The sequence below is a fragment of the Haemaphysalis longicornis genome, unplaced genomic scaffold, assembly GCF_048455015.1.
Source record: "Haemaphysalis longicornis isolate Haplotype H1 unplaced genomic scaffold, Haemaphysalis longicornis Haplotype H1 scaffold_2, whole genome shotgun sequence".
NCBI classification, from domain to species: domain Eukaryota; kingdom Metazoa; phylum Arthropoda; class Arachnida; order Ixodida; family Ixodidae; genus Haemaphysalis; species Haemaphysalis longicornis.
The window spans coordinates 270,275,444-270,295,462 of NW_027526295.1; the positions used below are offsets into that span (position 1 = coordinate 270,275,444).

The 20,019-nt window shown below is 47.6% G+C and overlaps 1 protein-coding gene across 1 annotated transcript in view; it reads left to right on the forward strand.

Annotated features, from left to right (window-relative positions):
* LOC144168633 (solute carrier family 28 member 3-like) overlaps window positions 1-19,292 on the forward strand; it is a 34,017-nt gene extending 14,725 nt beyond the window's left edge. The window contains exons 5-10 of the mRNA XM_077697579.1: window positions 1,088-1,213; window positions 3,863-3,990; window positions 5,932-6,100; window positions 8,945-9,097; window positions 14,095-14,275; window positions 19,285-19,292. Coding sequence (XP_077553705.1) covers window positions 1,088-1,213; window positions 3,863-3,990; window positions 5,932-6,100; window positions 8,945-9,097; window positions 14,095-14,275; window positions 19,285-19,292 — 765 coding nt within the window. The remainder of the gene's footprint in view (window positions 1-1,087; window positions 1,214-3,862; window positions 3,991-5,931; window positions 6,101-8,944; window positions 9,098-14,094; window positions 14,276-19,284) is intronic.
* The last annotated feature ends 727 nt before the right edge of the window (window positions 19,293-20,019 follow it).

Here is a 20,019-nt window from a genome sequence, read left to right on the forward strand (position 1 = left end):
AGCCTAGTTTTACATGTCATGATGGTGATGAGAATGATTAGTGGCTCTCCCTTTGAATCGGGAGTCAGTTATCAGCAACCGGCTTGCCTGCTTTATTCTACTAACTTGCTCTCCTTCTAGCTAACCTAACAGATTTGCCTTCCCCCATTTCCCCATCACCACAGTTTCCAACTCGGACGGCTTTTAGACGTGGTCGGATACAGCCAAATCAAAGGTTAACCAAGCGAAACCAAGACTCAACAAGACTAAGCCAAGCTTTTGCTTTGCCAATGCAAGTTTAGCGGAGCTAAGCCACAGCCATTTTTATTTATTTATTTATTTATTTATTTATTTATTTATTTATTTATTTATTTATTTATTTATTTATTTATTTATTTATTTATTTATTTATTTATTTATTTATTTATTTATTTATTTATTTATTTATTTATTTATTTATTTATTTATTTATTTATTTATTTATTTATTTATTTATTTATTTATTTATTTATTTATTTATTTATTTATTTATTTATTTCAAGAACCTTCAATCGCACAATCACTGAAGAGGGGAGTGGGTTTTTGGGGGGATAAAAAAAATACAAGTAGCAAATAACAAAGCGGCAGAACCAGTAACATAGATCACATAGGTTCGTAGTACAGACACAGAAGTACAAAAGAAAATACGCTACTGGTTGTTATGAGCAGACCTGTAGACCATTGTCCTTCTGAACAGACCGTTGTCGTTGTTGAGTTGCACCCGAGTATACCAAGCATTTCCTGGGTTTGTACAAGGTGTAATGTGCTTCAGTCTAAAACGGCTGCCCCAGCATGACCCCCACCGGCGGCCTCACGCTCAGCAATGCAACTGCGGGGGGGGGGGGGGGGAGGGGGGGGAGGCAAGCATACGGCCTTGAGACGCCGGCATTGGCCCTATCACTTTTATTTCTTTTCTTTTTCATTTACGCTGTTCCCAAGACGCTCCTATATAGTCTGTTTTGCTGAGGAACCTGCAAAAAAAAAAAAAAAAAAAACGATACCAACAGTTAGTCGCCTTCTTTTCACGCAGTATCTATTTTTAGTCGCTCCCTTTTGTGTCGCCTCCCAGGTAGAGGCGCCTCTGATGATAAGCCCGTACCTTCCGGCGCTCACCAAGGCTGAGTTACACTGCATCATGTCCAGCGGCTTTGCCACCATTGCTGGAACAATAATGGCAGCGTACATAAACTTTGGCGTGAGTATAACCTGACATAACATGGCGTTTTCGTAGAAATAGCCGCGGTATAGCTTGTGCCAAGAAGTATTCAACGGCCGCGTAAACATGTTATCATTGTTGGGGAAATTTCCACACAAAATAAATTCCGGAAGGAAAAAAAAGTCCCTTGATATAACGGAGCTTCCAACATTGCGTGTTTGTAAGGTAGTTTAATGTTAATCTCGCAGCTAGTTTTTCACATTACAAAACTATTATCTCGCTATCCGGCATTTACCTTGTCCTTTCCATGGTGGAAGTAGTTGTGAGCCTTACAGAGCTCGTTTGAAAAGGCGAAGGTTGCGTGATGTTTACTCGTCATAGTGTTCTTTCGTGTGAGATGGATAAAGCTCCTACTAAATCACAAGCACTTCGCTTTTGACGAACGTATGTGAGACTGGCGCGCAATCGGGATCATGAACATTGGTGAGCTTCATTGTTGCAACATTATAGAGAAGCCATGAAGACGAATTACAACCTGGCCTAATTTTGAACATCTGGATCACTCAGTTTCATTCCAGCCACGAAAGATGCCTTATAACCGACAAAAAGCAAGAAATATTGGGAAAGTTTCAAATTTCATGCTTCAGTGACTGACACGACGTGCAGGGACGTAATAGGGGCAGCATTAAAAACTTATCAATCGTCAGTCTGTCAAATGCACCATAACATTCAAGTGGTACGATCATACGAAACTAGAGCCTTCCCTAAAATCGTTAAAGGGACCCTGCAACACTTTTTTCAACTTTTTAAAAATTATTAACTGCTTGCAGAACTTAGTCACTCAACGCACCCAGTTTAGGGGGTCGCAAAGTACCTCAGCCAAAAATTACTGCTCTACGCCCATCACATAACTTGTAAACTTGCTCAAAAGATTTCTGTCGCGTTCCCGGTCTTGACGTTCTTCGACGGCTCGAATTACGTCACCAAGGCCATGTAGCGGCTGTTGGCCGATTTTGCTTCAGTTGCAGCAATGAACGCTTTTCGATAGCAACTTAAAGGGGCACTGACACAAAATTTTGAAGGCGAGATAACGTCGGAGATAGATTGGTGGGAACACATATACATCATCTGCAAAATATCAGCGGCGAATACAGCCTAGAACATATTTAAAATCAATTTTGAAGTGTGCGAAACGTAACCGAGCAGCCAGCAGAGGACCACGCGCAATTGTAAATGAACAACATCCAAACACGTCACGAGTTTGTGTTTGCCGCTTCCGCACTACCGGCGTTTTACGCGGGCTCGCCCGGCTCGCCGCTCCAATCGGAGGGCCGGAGGGCGGAGCTTCTGCTCTCGAGAACGAACGACCCGATCGTTGGCGGCGGAGGCGCCGTGATTTCGTAAGCTAATCGGGCAGCTGGCCGCGACCAAAGTTCTACAGCGATTCCAGGCACTCTGTTTCTATTACTGTTTGCTACCATTGGATGCGAAAACGCGCCGGAGGCACGAAAAGCCCACTGAGCTAGCCGCACGGTCGCTGTGCAGGCGGCGGCCACGGCCGCGAAGTGGCCCAGGCCGGCGCAGGTAGCTCGAGTGATAGCTTGTTACCGCTGCACGAAATTGTCCCCAAGTCCCGACCATAGTGGCTTACATGAGAATGGAGTAAATGATGCGATGGCGGGTTGCATTAAAAATTGTCATCTGCACCGCTTACGAGAGCGGCATTCGAATATCCGCCGCAGTGCTGAGCGAACACATCTGTAGGCGGACCTGTAGGCAGACCGGCCGGCTGCTCCCAGCGCGCGTCTTGCCACCCACCGTCTCGAGCGTCGCGCGTCGTTCTTTAGCCGCAGTAGCATTTGCACTCGCAGCGCCTGCGTCACATCCACGGTCGCTTTTTAATTAGGCGCCTCACGAGATCAGTACGTGGGGGCATTCGCAGAAACTGCCGTCGATGCGGATTCGACAGTTCTACGGCGGCTCTGCTCTGTGATATCCCTCCGACGGTCACGTGGTCAGCTTTGTTCACACAAAATCCACAAAATCCACCGTTTCACGGCACTCGCTGAAACCGAAACTGCGATTGGCCGCATTTAAAATCCCTCTAATTAAACAACCGTCGCACTCTGAAGCAAATGAGGTCTCTACAGGTTATAAGTAGGTCACTAGCTACTTATCGCAACGAAAAAAACAAGATGCTAAATTTTTGTGTCAGTGCCCCTTTAAAAAAAAAGCCGCAAAAACAAAGCAGAAATGGAAGGCGCATCTGGTGCGACGGGCAAATCACGCAATGCCGCTCCGTGCTGGCGATAACTATAGCTTTCGCAGTGGTTCCAGACGCGAAGGAAAGAGCGAAAGCTCGTATCGAAAGTGTTGCAGGGTCGTGTACCTTGGCGGCGGATGAGGCCTCTGCCGCCAGTCGCACAAACAAGATTCCGTGACGTCACCGCGAACTCGACGGAAGTGGTTGGGGAACCATCACTGCTTCATGTATTTTCTTTAATATCTCTATTTGTTGTTCCAAAACTGAAAAAAAAAAAGATATTGGTAACATTGTTATGGTGGCGCAGCAGTCTTCTTAATGAACCAGACTTGTATTTTGTCATCACGTCCCCTTTAGGCGAGCTTACCTAACACTATAGCCGTATGATGTATCAAACATTAAAACAAGACCCCGACGGCTTGCAGCTGGAGGCCGGTCACCTGCTTTTGGCGTCGCTCATGAGTGCCCCGGCTGCAGTGGCTTGCTCGAAGATCCTGTACCCGGAGACGGAACAGCCAGAATACAGCATAGGCGGCGCCTCGCCCCATAGAGGGTCAGTTGCATCTAGCTACAGATGAGCTTGTTGCCTGCGTTGAGCAGTGATCCCTCAGTAATGGTAGACGAGTGTTGAAAGCTCTCGTTTTTTTAACAGCAGAGTTGTTATAGCTTGCCGTTATATGTGGCGCGTGGCGCGTTAAAAATACCAAGAAAATTTCGAGCGCTCGTGAGCGCGTGCCTCGCGGCTACTGCCCAGCGTCCCCGGCTCGCGCAGTGGCTTTAGCAGCAGCAACAACAGCAACAACAAAAAACTGGCGAAAGCTATTAAGGAGTGCCTTGCGTTGCCTAGCAACCAACAACTTGCGCAATACCTGCTCCACGGAACCTCGACACGATTCCAGGAACGCCGCGCATGCGTCGTGCAGCGCACGCGCCGCCGCTGGCCCCTAGCTGTCGTTAAGCGCTACCGCGCATGTAATGCTTGGCGTGAGGAACACGACGATAGAGATGCATATGACGATGACTACTGCTAGCACATGGCAAAGCGACGACGGAGCATGTAAATAAACAATTTCAAACTGTACAAATGCATGGTGATGTGTCCTTCAGTGTTCCCGTAGAAAGAAATCCTGCGCCTTCGCTTGGGTTCAAGCCTTGCGCGACTTAGTGCGAGCCTCGCCAGTTTTTTTTTTTTTTTCGTGAATGCGGTGTAACTATTCACTTGAAATGTAGTAACAGTGTAACATTGCAATTGAGCGACGTGTTGGTATTAGGCGCCTGGTGGTGGCCTAAACGAGCTTGCCGTGCGACGAAAGCTGTGCTGTATTTGTTTAGAAATATATGACTGGAACAGTGCCTAAATAGCTGTATTCAAGCATGACGATTCTAATGCATTTCTGAGTACTTACGACGCGAAAATGGGAATCGCTGTAGCAGATAACGAAAGCGGGTGGCGTTCATGTGCGCGCAGAAAAAAAAATGCAGCAGCAGTTTTTACGACGGTACGTCGATAGCATTATTTTAGAAATGATATTGGCGGCTAGAAGGAAGAGCAAAATCAAAAGTTTAGCCGCAGCGTCACGACGTGCTTTACTGTGCTTGTTCCATAACAAACACAATTTCGTACTGGAAATGTCCAGCTGTTTTGTTGTTATTTAAAAGCACGACACAAGAGCGACACACGAATGTTTACAGCTGTTTCTATTTTCAATCGTTAGCGTTAAGGCGGGCTTGCATGCCTTCAAGGCAACAGTGCAGGATAAAAGTCGGAGGGTGCAGAATGAACGAAACGAGAACGGCGGGAGCATAAGACTCGTCAGAACATTAAACACCTGTTTGTATAATAACGAGAAAGGGTAACGTTATGGCAGTATGAATGCCGTGTCATCATTTCGAAGCCGTTTCTTGCCTCCGTAATCTCGGGGGCCTCGTACGACAGCTACTCAACTATGGTGAGAGTGCGAAGTTTCCCAAGTTCGAGGTGCGCCACGCACAACAATTTTACCCATAAAAATCAGCGAACGTTAAAGGCAAGAAAAAGAAAGGTTTCCAGTGGGCACTGGTTGTCGACGTCAGACCTTATAGCGGGATGAGGCCCACCGTCCAATGTTTGGGCTTCACGTAACTTTGAGACTAACGAATTGCTAAATAACGTCGTACTCACAGTGAATGGCGGCAGGTATCGGTTAAAGAGGCTGGATTTCAAACCGTAACGCTCGGGCTAACGTCGGGCGGTTGCATACCTGCGTCGACCCTCTTTCTGCTGCGCATCAACCTTTCCACAAGCCGGTTACAAACCGGAAACTACGGATGGCTTGACCAAGTGCATCAGATTTTGCATCCGCGAAATCAGTCGTAGTGCTTTCGCACTAAAAAGATGCGGCAGTGTTGTCTCGTTCGTTGTACCTGCACGAAACTGCACGGTTGTGCCGACTTTAGACTTGCTTTAAGTGAAATCTTTGTGCTCTTTTATAGCGCGTGCGCGCACGTCCTGCAGGCCGGAAAAGAACGCGCTGGAAGCCGTCTCTCGCGGAGGAGTGGCGACATTGTTGATGATGGGTGGCGTCGCGGCCAGCAGCATCGCTTTCCTCGCCTTCCTGGCCATCATGAATCAGATAGTTGCCTGGTTCCTCACCAACACCGACGCTCCGGCCTTCACCTTTGAGGTAGGCGCCGGCAAGGCGCAAGTGCATTGTTGGGGGCACGGTGAACTGATATTTTCTCCACAATGGGTAGCGTAATGACGTAGGGTTGACCTTTATTGGGCTGCGCAAGGACTACGGTAGAGGCTGGAACACCCGTGCCTTCTTGCAAACAGTTTGTATGAACACAAACATGTCAAAAAATGATTAATGGGCCAGAGCCCACGGCGCTACTTATGCCTTTATTACGAGCTAAGTAATTGAGAAAAAGAATCACCTACGATCTTTCTCACCCCAGTTTCGGTCTTGCATCTCCGTTCGAACATACATCAGCTATGTTTATGTGTGGCTTCAGTGGAATAAACAGAATCAAGATTGCAGAGTATTTATAATTCATTTATAATAGAGAACGTTTACCTGAAACACATTTCTACAAAAGTAATATATGGGACAGGTGGTTTTTTGCTTCAAAAGCCTTTTTCCTTGGGCCTTTTTCCGTCAGCTTCTCCTCGTAGGCTCAGGGAAGCAGTCCTACAGCAGCTGTCTGAACCCTTCGGACCTTGGAATCGATTCGTACAATTACAGTGGCACCCATAAGCAATACACTGCATGCAATATAATCTACGCAACTGTAAAATAAAACATACATGCAAATATTGCAACGTTTAAAGGGACTGCGTCCTTTCCGCTAGCTTTCAAAACGTGGCAATAATTCTAAAAATTTCAATAACGTCTTCCAGGCAATGTTTAATGGGTGTGTGTTTTGAGATCATCATCGTCGTCGTGGTCATCATCATCATCATCATCATCATCATCATCAACAACAACAACAACAACAACATAATCAGCATCATCATCAACAACAACAACATTGACCTCCACACCCGCTCCTGCCCTGCGCTGCCCGAGTCCATTCTTTGCCTCCGATTTTTCTTATTTCGACATCAGCCGGCAGGACGTGAAAAATTGCTCCATTATATATATATTTTCAAGTACGATACGCGTCAGAAGTTCGTCAATTGTTAAGTTCACGAAGGTGCGTTGTACACGAGGACTAAGCGCGAAACATACGAGAATCGGCTGTCCCGGGCGTTAATCCATGTTCTCGTATCCGTGTTGTATATTTTATGAGGGAGGTCACCAGGGGGAAGGAGAAATCGGTTTACGTAATCCCAGAGACACGCGAGGGATGGCGAGAGCGGGACGGGGCAGAACTTTGACCTAATTGGATCGGAGCAATGGGGCGCGGTATTTCGAGCTTACGAACAGGACACGCGAATGTACGCCTTCCTCGCGAGCAATCGAGCTGCCCAAATGAGCTTTGTGCTTCGCGATTCCTGCCTCGACTGATAGCAAGCTTTGACCGGCCGCAAAGGCACGCAATGGACACCCCACGGCCGGCCGCCTGGCCTGCGTGACCGCTCAGATCCGTATCCGCCGTCCTGATTGGTGCTTTCACTAATCCCCTCACCAAAATGCTTTCACCAGATGAGGGTGAGGGGGCAGTATTTTTGAAGGGAAACGCGGGAGTCAGAAGAAAGTCGGCAGACATTTATTTCCATCCTAGTGAAGGCTTCACCTGCGTGTGAATGCAATTATGTCAGAGTGTGAGGCGCATGTTTATGTTTGTTGCTCCCGCCACCAGAAAAGCTTAATAATAAAGAAACAAAGATTCGTTGTTGCGTTTTGCAGCAAGTTGTTTCTAAAACTACCTCACTTTTAATGTGCACATTCTATGCCGAGTACCCCCCAGCGAGGACCGTTTAACGCTCGGCATTTCCATAAAAATGCAGATATTGCGGAAGTTCCACGTGTAATCGTTATTATAGCGTAAATGGATATAATTGGTAGAACAAAATTTCGATATACTAAACAATAAAAAATAAAAAAAGTAGAAAAAATGGCGGACCGTGTAAACGCCTTCAATTTCCACAATAATGAAAACTTCGCTGAAGTTCCACCTGTAATCGGTATATAGCTGAAATGAAGATAGTTCGTACGGGAGAATTTAGAAAAACCAAAAAATTTCGCTGTAAAGAACTGACACTCAAGTCAAGAGGAATGAGAATGCTACTCATTAGTAGACAATGCTCTGAATTTCTGCAGATTTTTCCCTTGCTTGGATACAAGGAATGCCATACTCTTGCGACCGGCGTTCTTTAACCCGTCTTAAATGGCCGGATTGGTGTCTCCGCACTTATTTATTATTGATAAGCCTAGCTGTTGCCATCACAGCGTCGCTTGCGTAGCTTGTTGGGGGATCGGAACCGATGCAATGGCTTAGTGGAGGCCAGCAAGCAGCGTTTGTCTCTTAATTTATTCAAGCCAAGTTTGCATATAAAATGAACATTGAACCTTCGGTTAGCCCATTCTGTTTGCAAGTACACTGCACTGGTAAAAGTACTGCTAACATGCCAGAAGGAAACAGCGAATATGTGAAACTGCGCATAAGCAATATTAGTTCACTAGCCGGGATAACTGAAAGTTTTCGAGCAACGAGTGAGTGTTACTTTTCCGCAGTTGCAGCATAAAAAAAGTGAGGCACAAAATGACACTTCTTGAAACGTAATAATACATGGCATGCATTACGATGCCGAGAAGCACGTTGAAAAGTTTGTACATAGCGCGCTAATTTCTCACCGAAATGTCCCTTATGCACTGCAATATAAGAGATGGAAATCATGAGCGCAGTAAATTGGATTTCTGCAACGTTTGCTAGCGCACTAGGCGTAACCATAAGCGAAAGTAAGCGGAACTGTGCCTCGGTGAGTTCCCTTGTGACTCGCCGAGTGAAAAGGGGCCTTGGCAAGGTCGTTTCCATGTTTTGTGATGTGTTCACTCATTTCTCCGTTGCGTTCCGTGGAGCAGGATATCCTGGGCGTCGCTTTCACACCCCTGGCGCTGATAATTGGCGTGGCGTGGCAAGACTGCGTCACCGTCGGTCAACTCTTCGGTATCAAAATGTTTTCCAACGAGTTTTTCGCCTTCTGGCGCCTCACCAAGATCGCCCCTACGATGGAGGTGCGTAGAACGCTCGTGCAGTACGTAGTACGCAAAGCTGCGCAAATGAAACGTACAAAATTTATACAGTTATTCCTTGATATTGTTCAGGTTTAACGCGCCGAAGCTCCACCTGGGCTATGGGGCGGGCCGTAATCAAGGAGTGCGGATTAATTTTGACCGCATGCGGATCTTTAACGTGCACCTGAATCTTCCAACCCGGGCGTTTCAGCTTTTCGCCTGCATCTGAAAAGCAGTCACCGCGGCCAAGATCGAACCCGTTTCTTGGGCTCAGCAGCATAACGCCTTAGTGATTGCGCTGCCGTGGTGGATCAAGAGGGTTCGAAGTGTGATTAACACTTCGAACAGTGCAGGTAATTCAGGTATTCTGAAAAAAAAAAAAGCCGATAAAAATTACGTAAGGGAAAGATCAAAATTTTGAATCGATACTCTCCTTAAATCTTGCATTAAATATTATTCCAGCATGCATCCTTCACGTTCAGCACCCTAGCAATGGTCGCTGGCATGTCCAATTCAATGCACCGGACATGTCTCCTGTACTTGTGTTTTGGCAGACGCTTAGCCAGCGCCCCGCCACTACGACAGTCTTTTTTAACAGCGAAGCTCTTGAACAAATCGTTAGTGTATGGTGACCGCAGTCACAAATACCAAGCGAACGCCGAGCGCACGTGAGCGCGTTCCTCGCGGCGACCGCCCGGCAGTTAAAAAACCAAGAGAATAGGCCGTTTTTTAATAGGGGAACCCGGCGTTGGGGGCCCCAAAGAAGTTAGGGGAACCCACACGCAACACTCTCGCGCGCGGAAAGTTTTAGGAGGAGGGCGTCCCCAACAGGCCGCAACCGGCTTGCGTTGCTCGGGTCGGCTTGGGGGTTGGAAACTTTAGGCTTAGCGTTGGGGCGGACATTTGATCGACGCTATCTATAAAACTGCGAAGGACAATTCCGAACACCACTACACGTTTATCCCCTTTCTCGAATGGAGAACTCGATTTTCACGATAATTGCCATTTGAGCGATCGGTGACCAGGACATCTGCTGTGGCTTGTTATCAGTCTTCCGCCAGGTAGCGCCATCTTTCGGGCGCTCGCCGCACCGCGGTGCCGGGTAGGACCGTCGAATCTCCGCCGCCCGACAGCGGAGGCTTAGTACCGCGGCAGATATCTTATAGCCGCTTTCACCGCAGAACATGTACTTTTCGGCTTGTGAAACTTCTTTTTCGCGATCAGATTTATCTGGAAGAGTAGCGACAAGCTGTTGCCACCGTTGTCTGCGCCGGTTCGAGCCGCTTCGTTGGCCAAGCAGTAAGGCGCGGCCGGCGTGATCGCGGGCCGATTCCAAGGGCAGAAAACGCTTCGAGATTTTCTCCTTCATTAATTTCTTGCGAACAACGTGTGAAATCTACTAATTTAGCTCAGCGATCTTCGTAGTTGATAGGGTGGCATATAATTTCATACTAACATTGACTACAGGGAAAACTGGCTCTGCCATCACGGGCCGCCCTTGGCTGTGCCATTCCAGCTAGCGACGTTGCTCGCCTACTTGGCTTAGCTAGCCATATGGTTTCGTTTTTGTCTAGAAGCCAAAATCAACAAAAAAGGGGAACATTTTCTTCTTCATTTTGAATAAAGCTTGTAAATTATCCCCGACAAATAGGTCTTTTTGGAGGTTCAATTTTTAGTAGCAAAACAAATTTGATTAATCTTTTAAATAATGTTGCTGCTTTTTTGCAGCCAGAGCTAACTTTTCAGCCTGTCTTTCAACCATGCCAAAGACAAGTGGAACGTGCCTGCCCGTACATGACGGAACGCTCGCTGAAGCGCGGCTCCCCTAGACGGTGGCGTCAGATTTCCCTCTACTAAATATTAGTATAGAACTCTACGTCGCGTGGATCGGGAAACGAGCCGCAGGTTTCGCTTCAGCCGTGGTCACGCGCAGTCTCGCTGGCTGAGAGGGCGACGCAAGGAACGCACGATCCTCTTGGGGCTAGCTTTGGGGGCCCGCTATTTCGGCAAAACAGCGCAGGCTCTAAACGCAAACCCCAAACCTCAAGGACGGCTTGGGTTTCGCGCATGCCCAGTACGGCGCCCCAAGCCACTTGGGGAACCCACAGTGTTGGGGCCCCCCTTTATAAACCTCATAATGCCGAGCATTCCTGTGTGCGTGGCTCGCGGCGACTGCCCAGCGCCCCCGGCGCCCGTTTGTCAAGCCAAGCATACCCACATAGGGAGATTTACCACGACTGCCGGTTGCCAAGAAATCGGCTGCAATCGTGGACTTACACCTTCTTGATGGTCGTGAAGGTTGCGTACAGCTTCGCTACCTTCAAGTCTTACGCGTTAGTGTGAGCTTCCTTCATTTGTCTTTGTCCATATTTACGAATGTTCAGTCGCTGCGCCATCTGTTCCAGCGTTGCTACTACGGAGTATTTTCGCGCTTTCTTGGCTAGCACTGCTTCGATGTACACGCTGCTAGGACGAAATCATGACGAGAACGTGCGCAAAAAACTGCGCTGCGAAATTTACGTTCCCACTTTTCTTTAATGTGCGATGTGTGATGTCGTGTTACGTGATGTCGCGCGCGTCTGACAGAGGAAAAAATTGATGCCGTGGCGCATGAAAGATTGGTGCATTGTTTCTTGCTACTTGCTCTCTGTGACTCTTGCTGCCGATGTAGCTCAGAGAAAGGGAGCATCGCCAAGCTGCTGCACTGCGGCTTTTTCCCTCCTCCTCAATCATGTGACGTTGCATGTCTGAAATTAACTTGAAACGTGAGACATGATTTTATTTCTCGGAAGGAAGGGGAGGGAGCATCGGCTTACGCACGAGGATGCCGAGTTCTCCACGACACTCTAATATGTGGAAAGGGTGGTTATTGCCCAGTATGTGGAATAGAGAATTGCTGATACGGGGTGAGGCACCATTAGACGGCCTCAAAGTAACCTCACCTTCCCCTCAACGTCCACCCCCCCTTCCCCCTGCTGTTATTCATCGAAGCTTGTATTGACTCATTTGTGTCGTGGACACTTGGTACGGCGTTTCAATAAACAAATGCCTCAAGAAAAAAAAAAAGTTCAACTTGCACTCAGTGGCGCAATGCTAGAGAAACAGCAGAACTTACGGCTCCGGTCCCTTCTTCGGAGACCAGGCTGTTGCACCTCACACGGACTTGCTGCTGAAAGTTCTCCGTGACTGGCAGGTCCGGATCGTTTTGTCCGTTGTCTTTCACATCTCTCCCAGAGTGGACCGCGTTAGCACGCACTAGAACCCGCGGCAAGCGGCTTCCCGAACTCGGCGTCTGTATCGTGAACTTGCCGTCAGTGCCTCCCACTTCAGGCGCGAACGCACGTGAACTGGCGAGGAAACGCTGGGCAGAGTGTTCTGGAAGTTCGAGCTGACCGACCCCGAGCGCTTCTCACGAGGCGCATGCTCACGTGAGCTCGGTATTTCTTGCGAGCTCCTCACATGGCGCAAGCCCACGCGCAAGACAACTACGCTGGGCGCTCCTTACGAGCGCACGCTCACGCGCACTCGGCTTTTCGTTTTGGTATTTTTTTTTCTGGTAGCGCTATACGACGGAGGTAAAAGCTTAAACGGCTCTGCTAAAAACGCTCCCCATGGTGGGGAGCCGCACTGAGACGAGCGGCTAATTCTAAGTGGACGTGCTGGGGACTCGTGTCTCTGTTTACCGCAGCGCCGTTGGCATGGACGCTTCCTCTGATAGGCCGCGATGCATGCCGGGAGATGAGCGGTTGATTTGAAAGTAGCCGAGAACTATGACGTGATAGCAGACACACCAGCGGAAGGGAATTTAATTTGTATGTGATGAGGTGATAAAGGGATTCTTCATGCGATGAGGAAGATTTTTTTTATTTGGTGTGGGTGTGTTATGGTTTTCTTTTAAGATAACGTCAAACACGGCCAGGGACTTGGGTGGTATTTGATTTGGGTTGGGTTGACGGTTGTGTTTGGGTCGATTGTGTATGGGTTTAGGTTTGGTTAAAGATTGGTTTGGGTTTTGAGTTTTGTGGTTTGTGGTTTGTACTGAACGGTGACAAGCTTCAAGCGCACCCCTGTTTTCCTATGGGAAGGGGTTGGTTAGTTTATTTTGTCTTCGGGCTCTTAAGCGAATTTGCTGATTCGCTAAGGCGAGGGTGACAAATGCTGGGCACGGATTGACCGCGGCGGAAAGGAGCTGCAGGAAGAGTATCATGGACGTTTCGGCTGTGACGTCCTCATCGCATTGGGATTATGGGCCGCAGTCAATGTCCAGCGAGAAGGCTCCAGGTGCAGCTGACTATTAACTGATAAATAAAAAAAAACTGCCACAGCGTTGCAACCGTGCTGGAGCTGAATTGACGTATGCAGGGTTTGTGTAGTTTGTGTCGGAACAGTACAACCATGAAGGCTACTGAACATGAACGACCCTATAAGGGGCGAGATGCGGAGGAACTGTCTCATTTTTTGCGTTTTTGACAACTTTCCCCTTTTTTGTCCTCTCGCTTCCGGGACATTGCAATTGGTACACGCGAAATTTCACCGGAACTTACTTTCACTTTTACAAACAACGGCCCTCGAAGTATGTTTAGGATTCGGGGTGTCATTGTTCGACGTTTGCACCGATCAGCAGGCTGACGGGCAAGGATGTGTATACAATGCAGGACGCGTGTAACGGATCCGGTGTCAATTGGTGAATGCTACTATGGGTTCCTCGTATCTTGTGACTGCGTTTATCCGTGGCGATACAACTTCGGGGCACAATACATACGTATCACGTACCAGTGGCGTAGCCAGAAATATACTTCGGGGGTGTTATACGCCAACGGCCAAACAAAAAGAAAGAAACAAAGAGAGACAGCGCCGGGTGCCGAAACAATGTGATTCTTCTGCATGCATACATTTCGGGGGGTGTTCTGACACCGAACCCCCACAACCTGGCTACGCCACTGTCACGTACACCAGACGGCTGCGAATCAAGCCTCCCCTTTGGCTCGCGCATGCAGCCGCGGTCGGTGTTGGTCTCAACGTACGCCTTGTGCGGCTTCGCCAACTTCGGCTCGCTGGGAACCACGCTGGGTGGCCTGAGCGTGCTGTGCCCTACGCGAATGGACGACATCACCAAGCTCGTGTTCCGGGCTTTGTGCGCCGGGTGGACGGCTTCGCTCATGACCGCCTGCGCGGCCGGTAAGGGTCCGCATTCCTGCTGTGTCTCCGCCTCAAGATAGCAGCGTTATGCCTAGTGGCAGTGGTAATGGCTCCGGTGGCCCCAATCTCGACTCCGCAAATTTTTCGTTTTTTTTTTTGCAACACGCAAACTACATTTGCGTTATTAAATAATTTAATTTTGTTGTTTATTACCAAGTAGATCAGTGCTTGTTAGGAGGAGGTAGTTTTAAACAAATTTGGGGGACGGGGAAGGAAACGGCCGACGCTACACCTGGGCTATGGTTCTGCGAATTAAATTAGACCCACTGGGGATCGACTGACGGGCGTTTTTATTTTTTCCTCCTTCAGAAAACGACCGCCGTGGTCGCGATCTGCCGGCGTGTTCGGGTTCAGTGGCACAACTACTTGACCAGTGAGCCACCGCGACCTGTAGGTGTTAGGCATTGAATGAATGAATGAATTTATTGTTAACAAGGAAAGGAAAGATCACCGACAGGCGTAGTTTGTCTCACCTAAGGGTGGACACCGGAACGCCTGCTGGTGGTGGTGGTAGGGGGGGGGGGAGGAATGGGGAACACAGGTGTACAGAAAAGAAGGGAGGAGAGAAAGTGAGCCATTCGGAGCAAGATGTTTTTATCAAATTACAGTGCCCCCCGCTTTTTATTTTCTATTCTCAAAGTATTCATCTGCAACACTCTCTGAGACAAATCCTGGTTGTTACGGGAACTGCTGAAAACGCACACTCGGACGACCACGCTGAAGTAAAGGACACGCGTTAAATACACATAAAAGTTTACTTTTTCTTCCCCTAGCCCTTGTGCGGGGGAATTTTAACTTCACAGTTGGACGGTTCCGGCCATGAATGGGTCCTGCAAGCACTGCGCTAGCGGTGCATCAAGAAGAGGAGAGAAACTGGACTTGATTTCTGGGTTGCTCGCGGTAGCCGCTAGTTAGCGTGCGTAATCTCAGAGTTGCGAATGACGTCCAATCGGTGGCAGTGTAATGCCGTCGCCTGGATGAGCTGGCAATTTTCAGCGAGAGGATGATTTAAAATAGAGAGAGAGATAAAAAAGGTAAAAGAAAGGCAGGAATGTTAACCAGGCGACGGCCTAGTATGCTATTGTACACGGGGGAAAGGGGAAGAGTGAGGAAAAAGAGGAAAACATAAAAATAAAGGGAAAGGTACAGACATGGCGTAAAGTGGTGCGCCCAGCGGTAGGACCCTATACACAAAAAAGTTCAGTGAGTTCATAGAGGGCAGTATTTTGTGCTACAGTCTTCTGTGCAATTCCGTCGTTTTAAGAAAACATGGGAGCGCTTTTGTCGCCTTGTACGTAGATGACGGAGAAGGCCAGTGGCCCAGGATTTTCTCCTCAGAGAACGGGTGCTGAGAGTCTAGCTTCCGTACTCGGAGTTGGAGAGAGTTGGCCTCGTTCCGATGAAAAACGTGGGCACTCGAATAAAACATATCTTATGGTCTCCTCTGGTGTGTCACAGACTTCGCACGCCTCACAGGCTGCCATTTCAATCAAATAGGAGTAAGCATTTGTGAATGCGACTCCAAGCCAGAGACGACAAAGAATGGTTGCATTAGATCGTGGGAGGCCTAATGGAAGGGGACGGTGAAGATGCGGGTACAGGCCATGAATACGAGCGCTCGTGAACTCTTGGGTAGTCCATTTGGATAGCATGGTCTCCCGGGCAAGTTTGCGAAAAGTCCTAGCTGCGCCCGTCCTGGATAAGGGAATGGATATGGTCACCGTTTTTTGGTGTGCCAAGTGGGCGGCTGATTTACAATTTACGTATACACCCGTAGGAGTTCGATAGATTCACTTTATGGCAACAGCCGTCCGTAGTATAGAAGAGCACGTTTCCTGGAGGTGTGTGTGCTTCAGGGGCGCGTGCGCTGTTGTCGCCCGAAGAGCTTGAGGGGCAGCGGGCACGGTCTGGAGCCATTATGCTCGGCCGTAATCCTGCGCTTATTCTTGCATTGGGTATATGCACTCGGTAGTCAATAACTCAGCAAGCAGCCAAATATGAAGATATCAAGCAATTCACAAAGAAATGACCATCGAGTGGTAAAAGTAGCACCGGCAATTGTAATCAAAGACAGGCAAATGACCCCATTAAACTCACCTCAAGCCCTTATCACTTCTGTCGACCTCACATTAAATTCAACCTTGCTTCTGAGGTTGTAGTCCTTAAGGCAACCTATCTTTGACGTAACTTAACGCAATTGACCTCACATCATGGACCACCCAAAACTCTACGTCACCTTAACCTCGAACAAGCACATGATTCAGCCATCCATGAGCCAAGCCTGAAGGATGTAAATATCATTCAGAGACGCAATGTAACGCAAAGCGCCTACAATGCACACAGTGGTCCCGGGTCAGGAACATTTATGGCGACCAGCTGAACGGCTTACCCAAAATATGTGAGGAAATATCTTAGTGCTTCGCGCAGTGTGCTTTAAACGTCGCGCGACTACCGTTCAATTGAATCGTGCAGTGTCAAACATTGTGCAATTTTACAGCGATCCCATTTTTCTGCTATACTTTATCCACATGGAAGCAGGGCCGCGCGCTCGGCGAAGCGGAGCGTGTTAATGGGTGACCATGTTAAAGGGTGATTATTAAGGCGCAAAGTTAACTTAGCTAATTTATAGATGATTATTGTAAACTTCGTGTGACTGATTTGAAATAATTGTGTGTTTTGTTTCCTCATTAGCTGAAAAAGTCGCTACAAGTTATAAAACACGCTGCCCGGTAAACTGCACCATGCGACCTTCGACCTTACTTCAACCTCACTACCAACATCTAAGCTTAATCTCATCTTTTATGGTGAAGTTAATGTAAACGTGAGACTTAGATAAGTGCCATGAGCTCGAAACCTCTCCACATTGTTGATTTCTCGCAATTGTAGTTTAATCTCAGTGACCATGGTATTATAACCCGGATTCATCAGATTACAGGAAGTTAACGGCATTAAACTGCATTATGAAATTTGTGGACAAATTTCCATTCAGTTTTCGTCCGTGTATTTTTGCAGGCAGTCTATTGGACTAACGCTGTACCTTGCGCCATCAAGTTGGATGTTGGTTGTAGCAGAACTCAGCCACCCGCAACGCTGTTTACTGACGACACGGACAATCTCTACGGCGTACTTCAACAACAACAGATAGATAGCAGTTCTTGTTTATAATCCGAATAAATAAATGATCGCCCTCTGGCGCCTGTTTCAAACATTTCTTTCGTAACTGCAATCCTGTTTGCACCAAAGCACGACAATTTGCCGCGTTAAACGGAGTTTTCTGACTTTGCTTGCTTATATTGAAACTATCGTAGGCAACTAAGCGGCTTTGTGCAAAGCCAGTTGGGCGGGTTCCTTCCTATTCGTAATGTAAACCAGCGCGTGAAAAGGCCCTGGTCCCATGCGTGTCTCTACATTTGCCTTAGTCGTTCCTGCGCTGATTGACACTAGAAATCAATTTCAAATCTGACAGCTAGAACCAAACAGGCACAAAATTTGTGTGCGCCAACGGGAGAATTTGAACATAAATTGAATATCCAATCCAATTAAATCCTCAACAACATCAACAACAACGTGTTTTGAAAACGTGCGGCAACCAACGATGCAGGAAAAGAATTCGGGTGCGTGCTTCCAAGCGCAGCAACAGCGGGCACGGAACCAAGGTTTCCCTTTTTGTAAACAATGTCTTAAGGCACAAGATGGCTAAAGATGCAATCAAACACGCCTACGTAGAGTTTTCGGCAAACTGGAAAAACGTTATGTGGGCAATAATTCGGTGTACAAAGTTTCGCCGGGCCCTCAGGAGCCACCGAACAAAGCAAGCAAGCTTCACGCATTCCCGGGGTTCTCGAGAACTGTTTGCTTCCTTCTAAGCATTGCAAAAAGGGCGTCACACAAATAAAAGCAACCTACCAAGAAAAAGGTATTCGCTTTTTTAAAGCCGGTAGACTTTATTGGTGTACTTGAACGGGAAAATTTTGGCCTGTCGTTCTGTCTGTGTGTCTGCCTGTCACTCGATTCAGCTAGCCGGCCAAAGCCACTCTGGCTGCGCAATAGTCATATATTCACAGCCAAATTTAAACGTCTAGGTCCGGTGTTAATGTTCATATTTGTCAACATTGTTGAACACGAACAAGACATTACGCAAATATAAGACAGAAAATCAATACATGAGTGATATTTGCAGTGTTCCTTTATATGAAAAAATTACGGATGCCTGCTGTCTGCGATAGGAAATAAAATACTACATCAAATGCGAAAACCGACGCCTGCTGTTGCCCGGGCTACCTGGCGGAATTAAAAAAAATCAAATGGCAGCAGCAACAAAAGGTTCCACTTGATAAGTTTTGCGTTCCGAAACCTATCGGGTGCCCCGATTCATGCGTGTCTCTGACGTAGGCAACGCTGGCATCAAGGCACCCGACTTAGAGCAGTAAAACGCGGAAATTTAAATGTACTTGAGCAAACGTCTAGCGTGCTTACATTGGAAGAAACGGTACTGGAACGGAACAGTATGAGAAGTGAGAGGGAAAGAGAAGGGGTGCACTTACTTGCCAGAGGCGCCAGTCGACTATCTTCTCGCGTCGACATTTGCAACGAAAGGAGCAGATACGCGGCCATTTTTTTACTGCCAGTTTAAGCGATTTCCTCCTTTACTGCTAATTAGCCTGTTTTTCCCTTCGCCGTATGAGGTTTACGTACTCTAAAATAGATCCCCCCGCAGGTAGCATCAGCCAAAAAATACTTAGGCTGGCGAAATCATCAACTAACATTTTGCACCACCCCAAAATTTGACTCTTTCACCAACAAACTTTAAAAATGTTCCTATTTCATTAACATTTATAAACAAGAATTGACGTCAAAGGTATGCACGTTTGTTGCCAGGACTCTACTCCCTTAATTTATTATGCCATTTTGACTGATATACTGTACTTCTCCGCATTTCTTTTGGGTGTTTTGTGAGTGTGTTGCACTCCTGCCTTGGCCCCCACCAGAGCTGTAGTGTATTTAAAGGAGCTGCAGGTTTAAAAACTGAACTCAATGCCATCAATGACGCCATTGCAATAATTACCTGTGTCGTTGAGAAGGGAAGGTGAGGATAGATGGTTTGATGAAATTGGGTACATTGCACTAGCGCAAGGACGGAACACAAGAGGCAGAAAACCACAGGACGAACGCTATACCTCAACTGAAATTTCTACAAGATGCACATACACACTGCGTCTTCGGCGCATGCGCCAGAAGGAAGAAAAACAGAAAAGAAAGACACCTTAATCGTGTATAATGTATTCGAGTTATTCTTTGCTTCAGGAACCACACTTCTTTTGTGGACAATGCCACAGAAGGGGTACTGATACACCCGTCGCCGTCTTGGCCAATGCAATATGCCTCGTAGATTTCGCGTTCGCGTTTGCTGCTTGACCTGCTCAAAACCTGCGTGTTTTCCCATGCTGGAGTGCATTTGCACCTGCGAAAATGCTCGGCTGAGCGATGCTCTCTAAGTCTGTCGCTCAGGCATCGCCCAGTCTGCCCAATATAACATTTACTCCAGGGCAGCGGAGCGCGATAGGCCCCACCAGTTCAAAGCGCGTGGCGTGCTTCTTTGAGCACTCACGCCTTTCCGTTTCGCAGTTGACTTTCTGACGCGTTTGCGCCAATTTGTGGGGAGCCGAAAACACTACGGACACTCCGCGTTTTCACGCCACCTTTTTGAGGCGACGTGAGAGCTG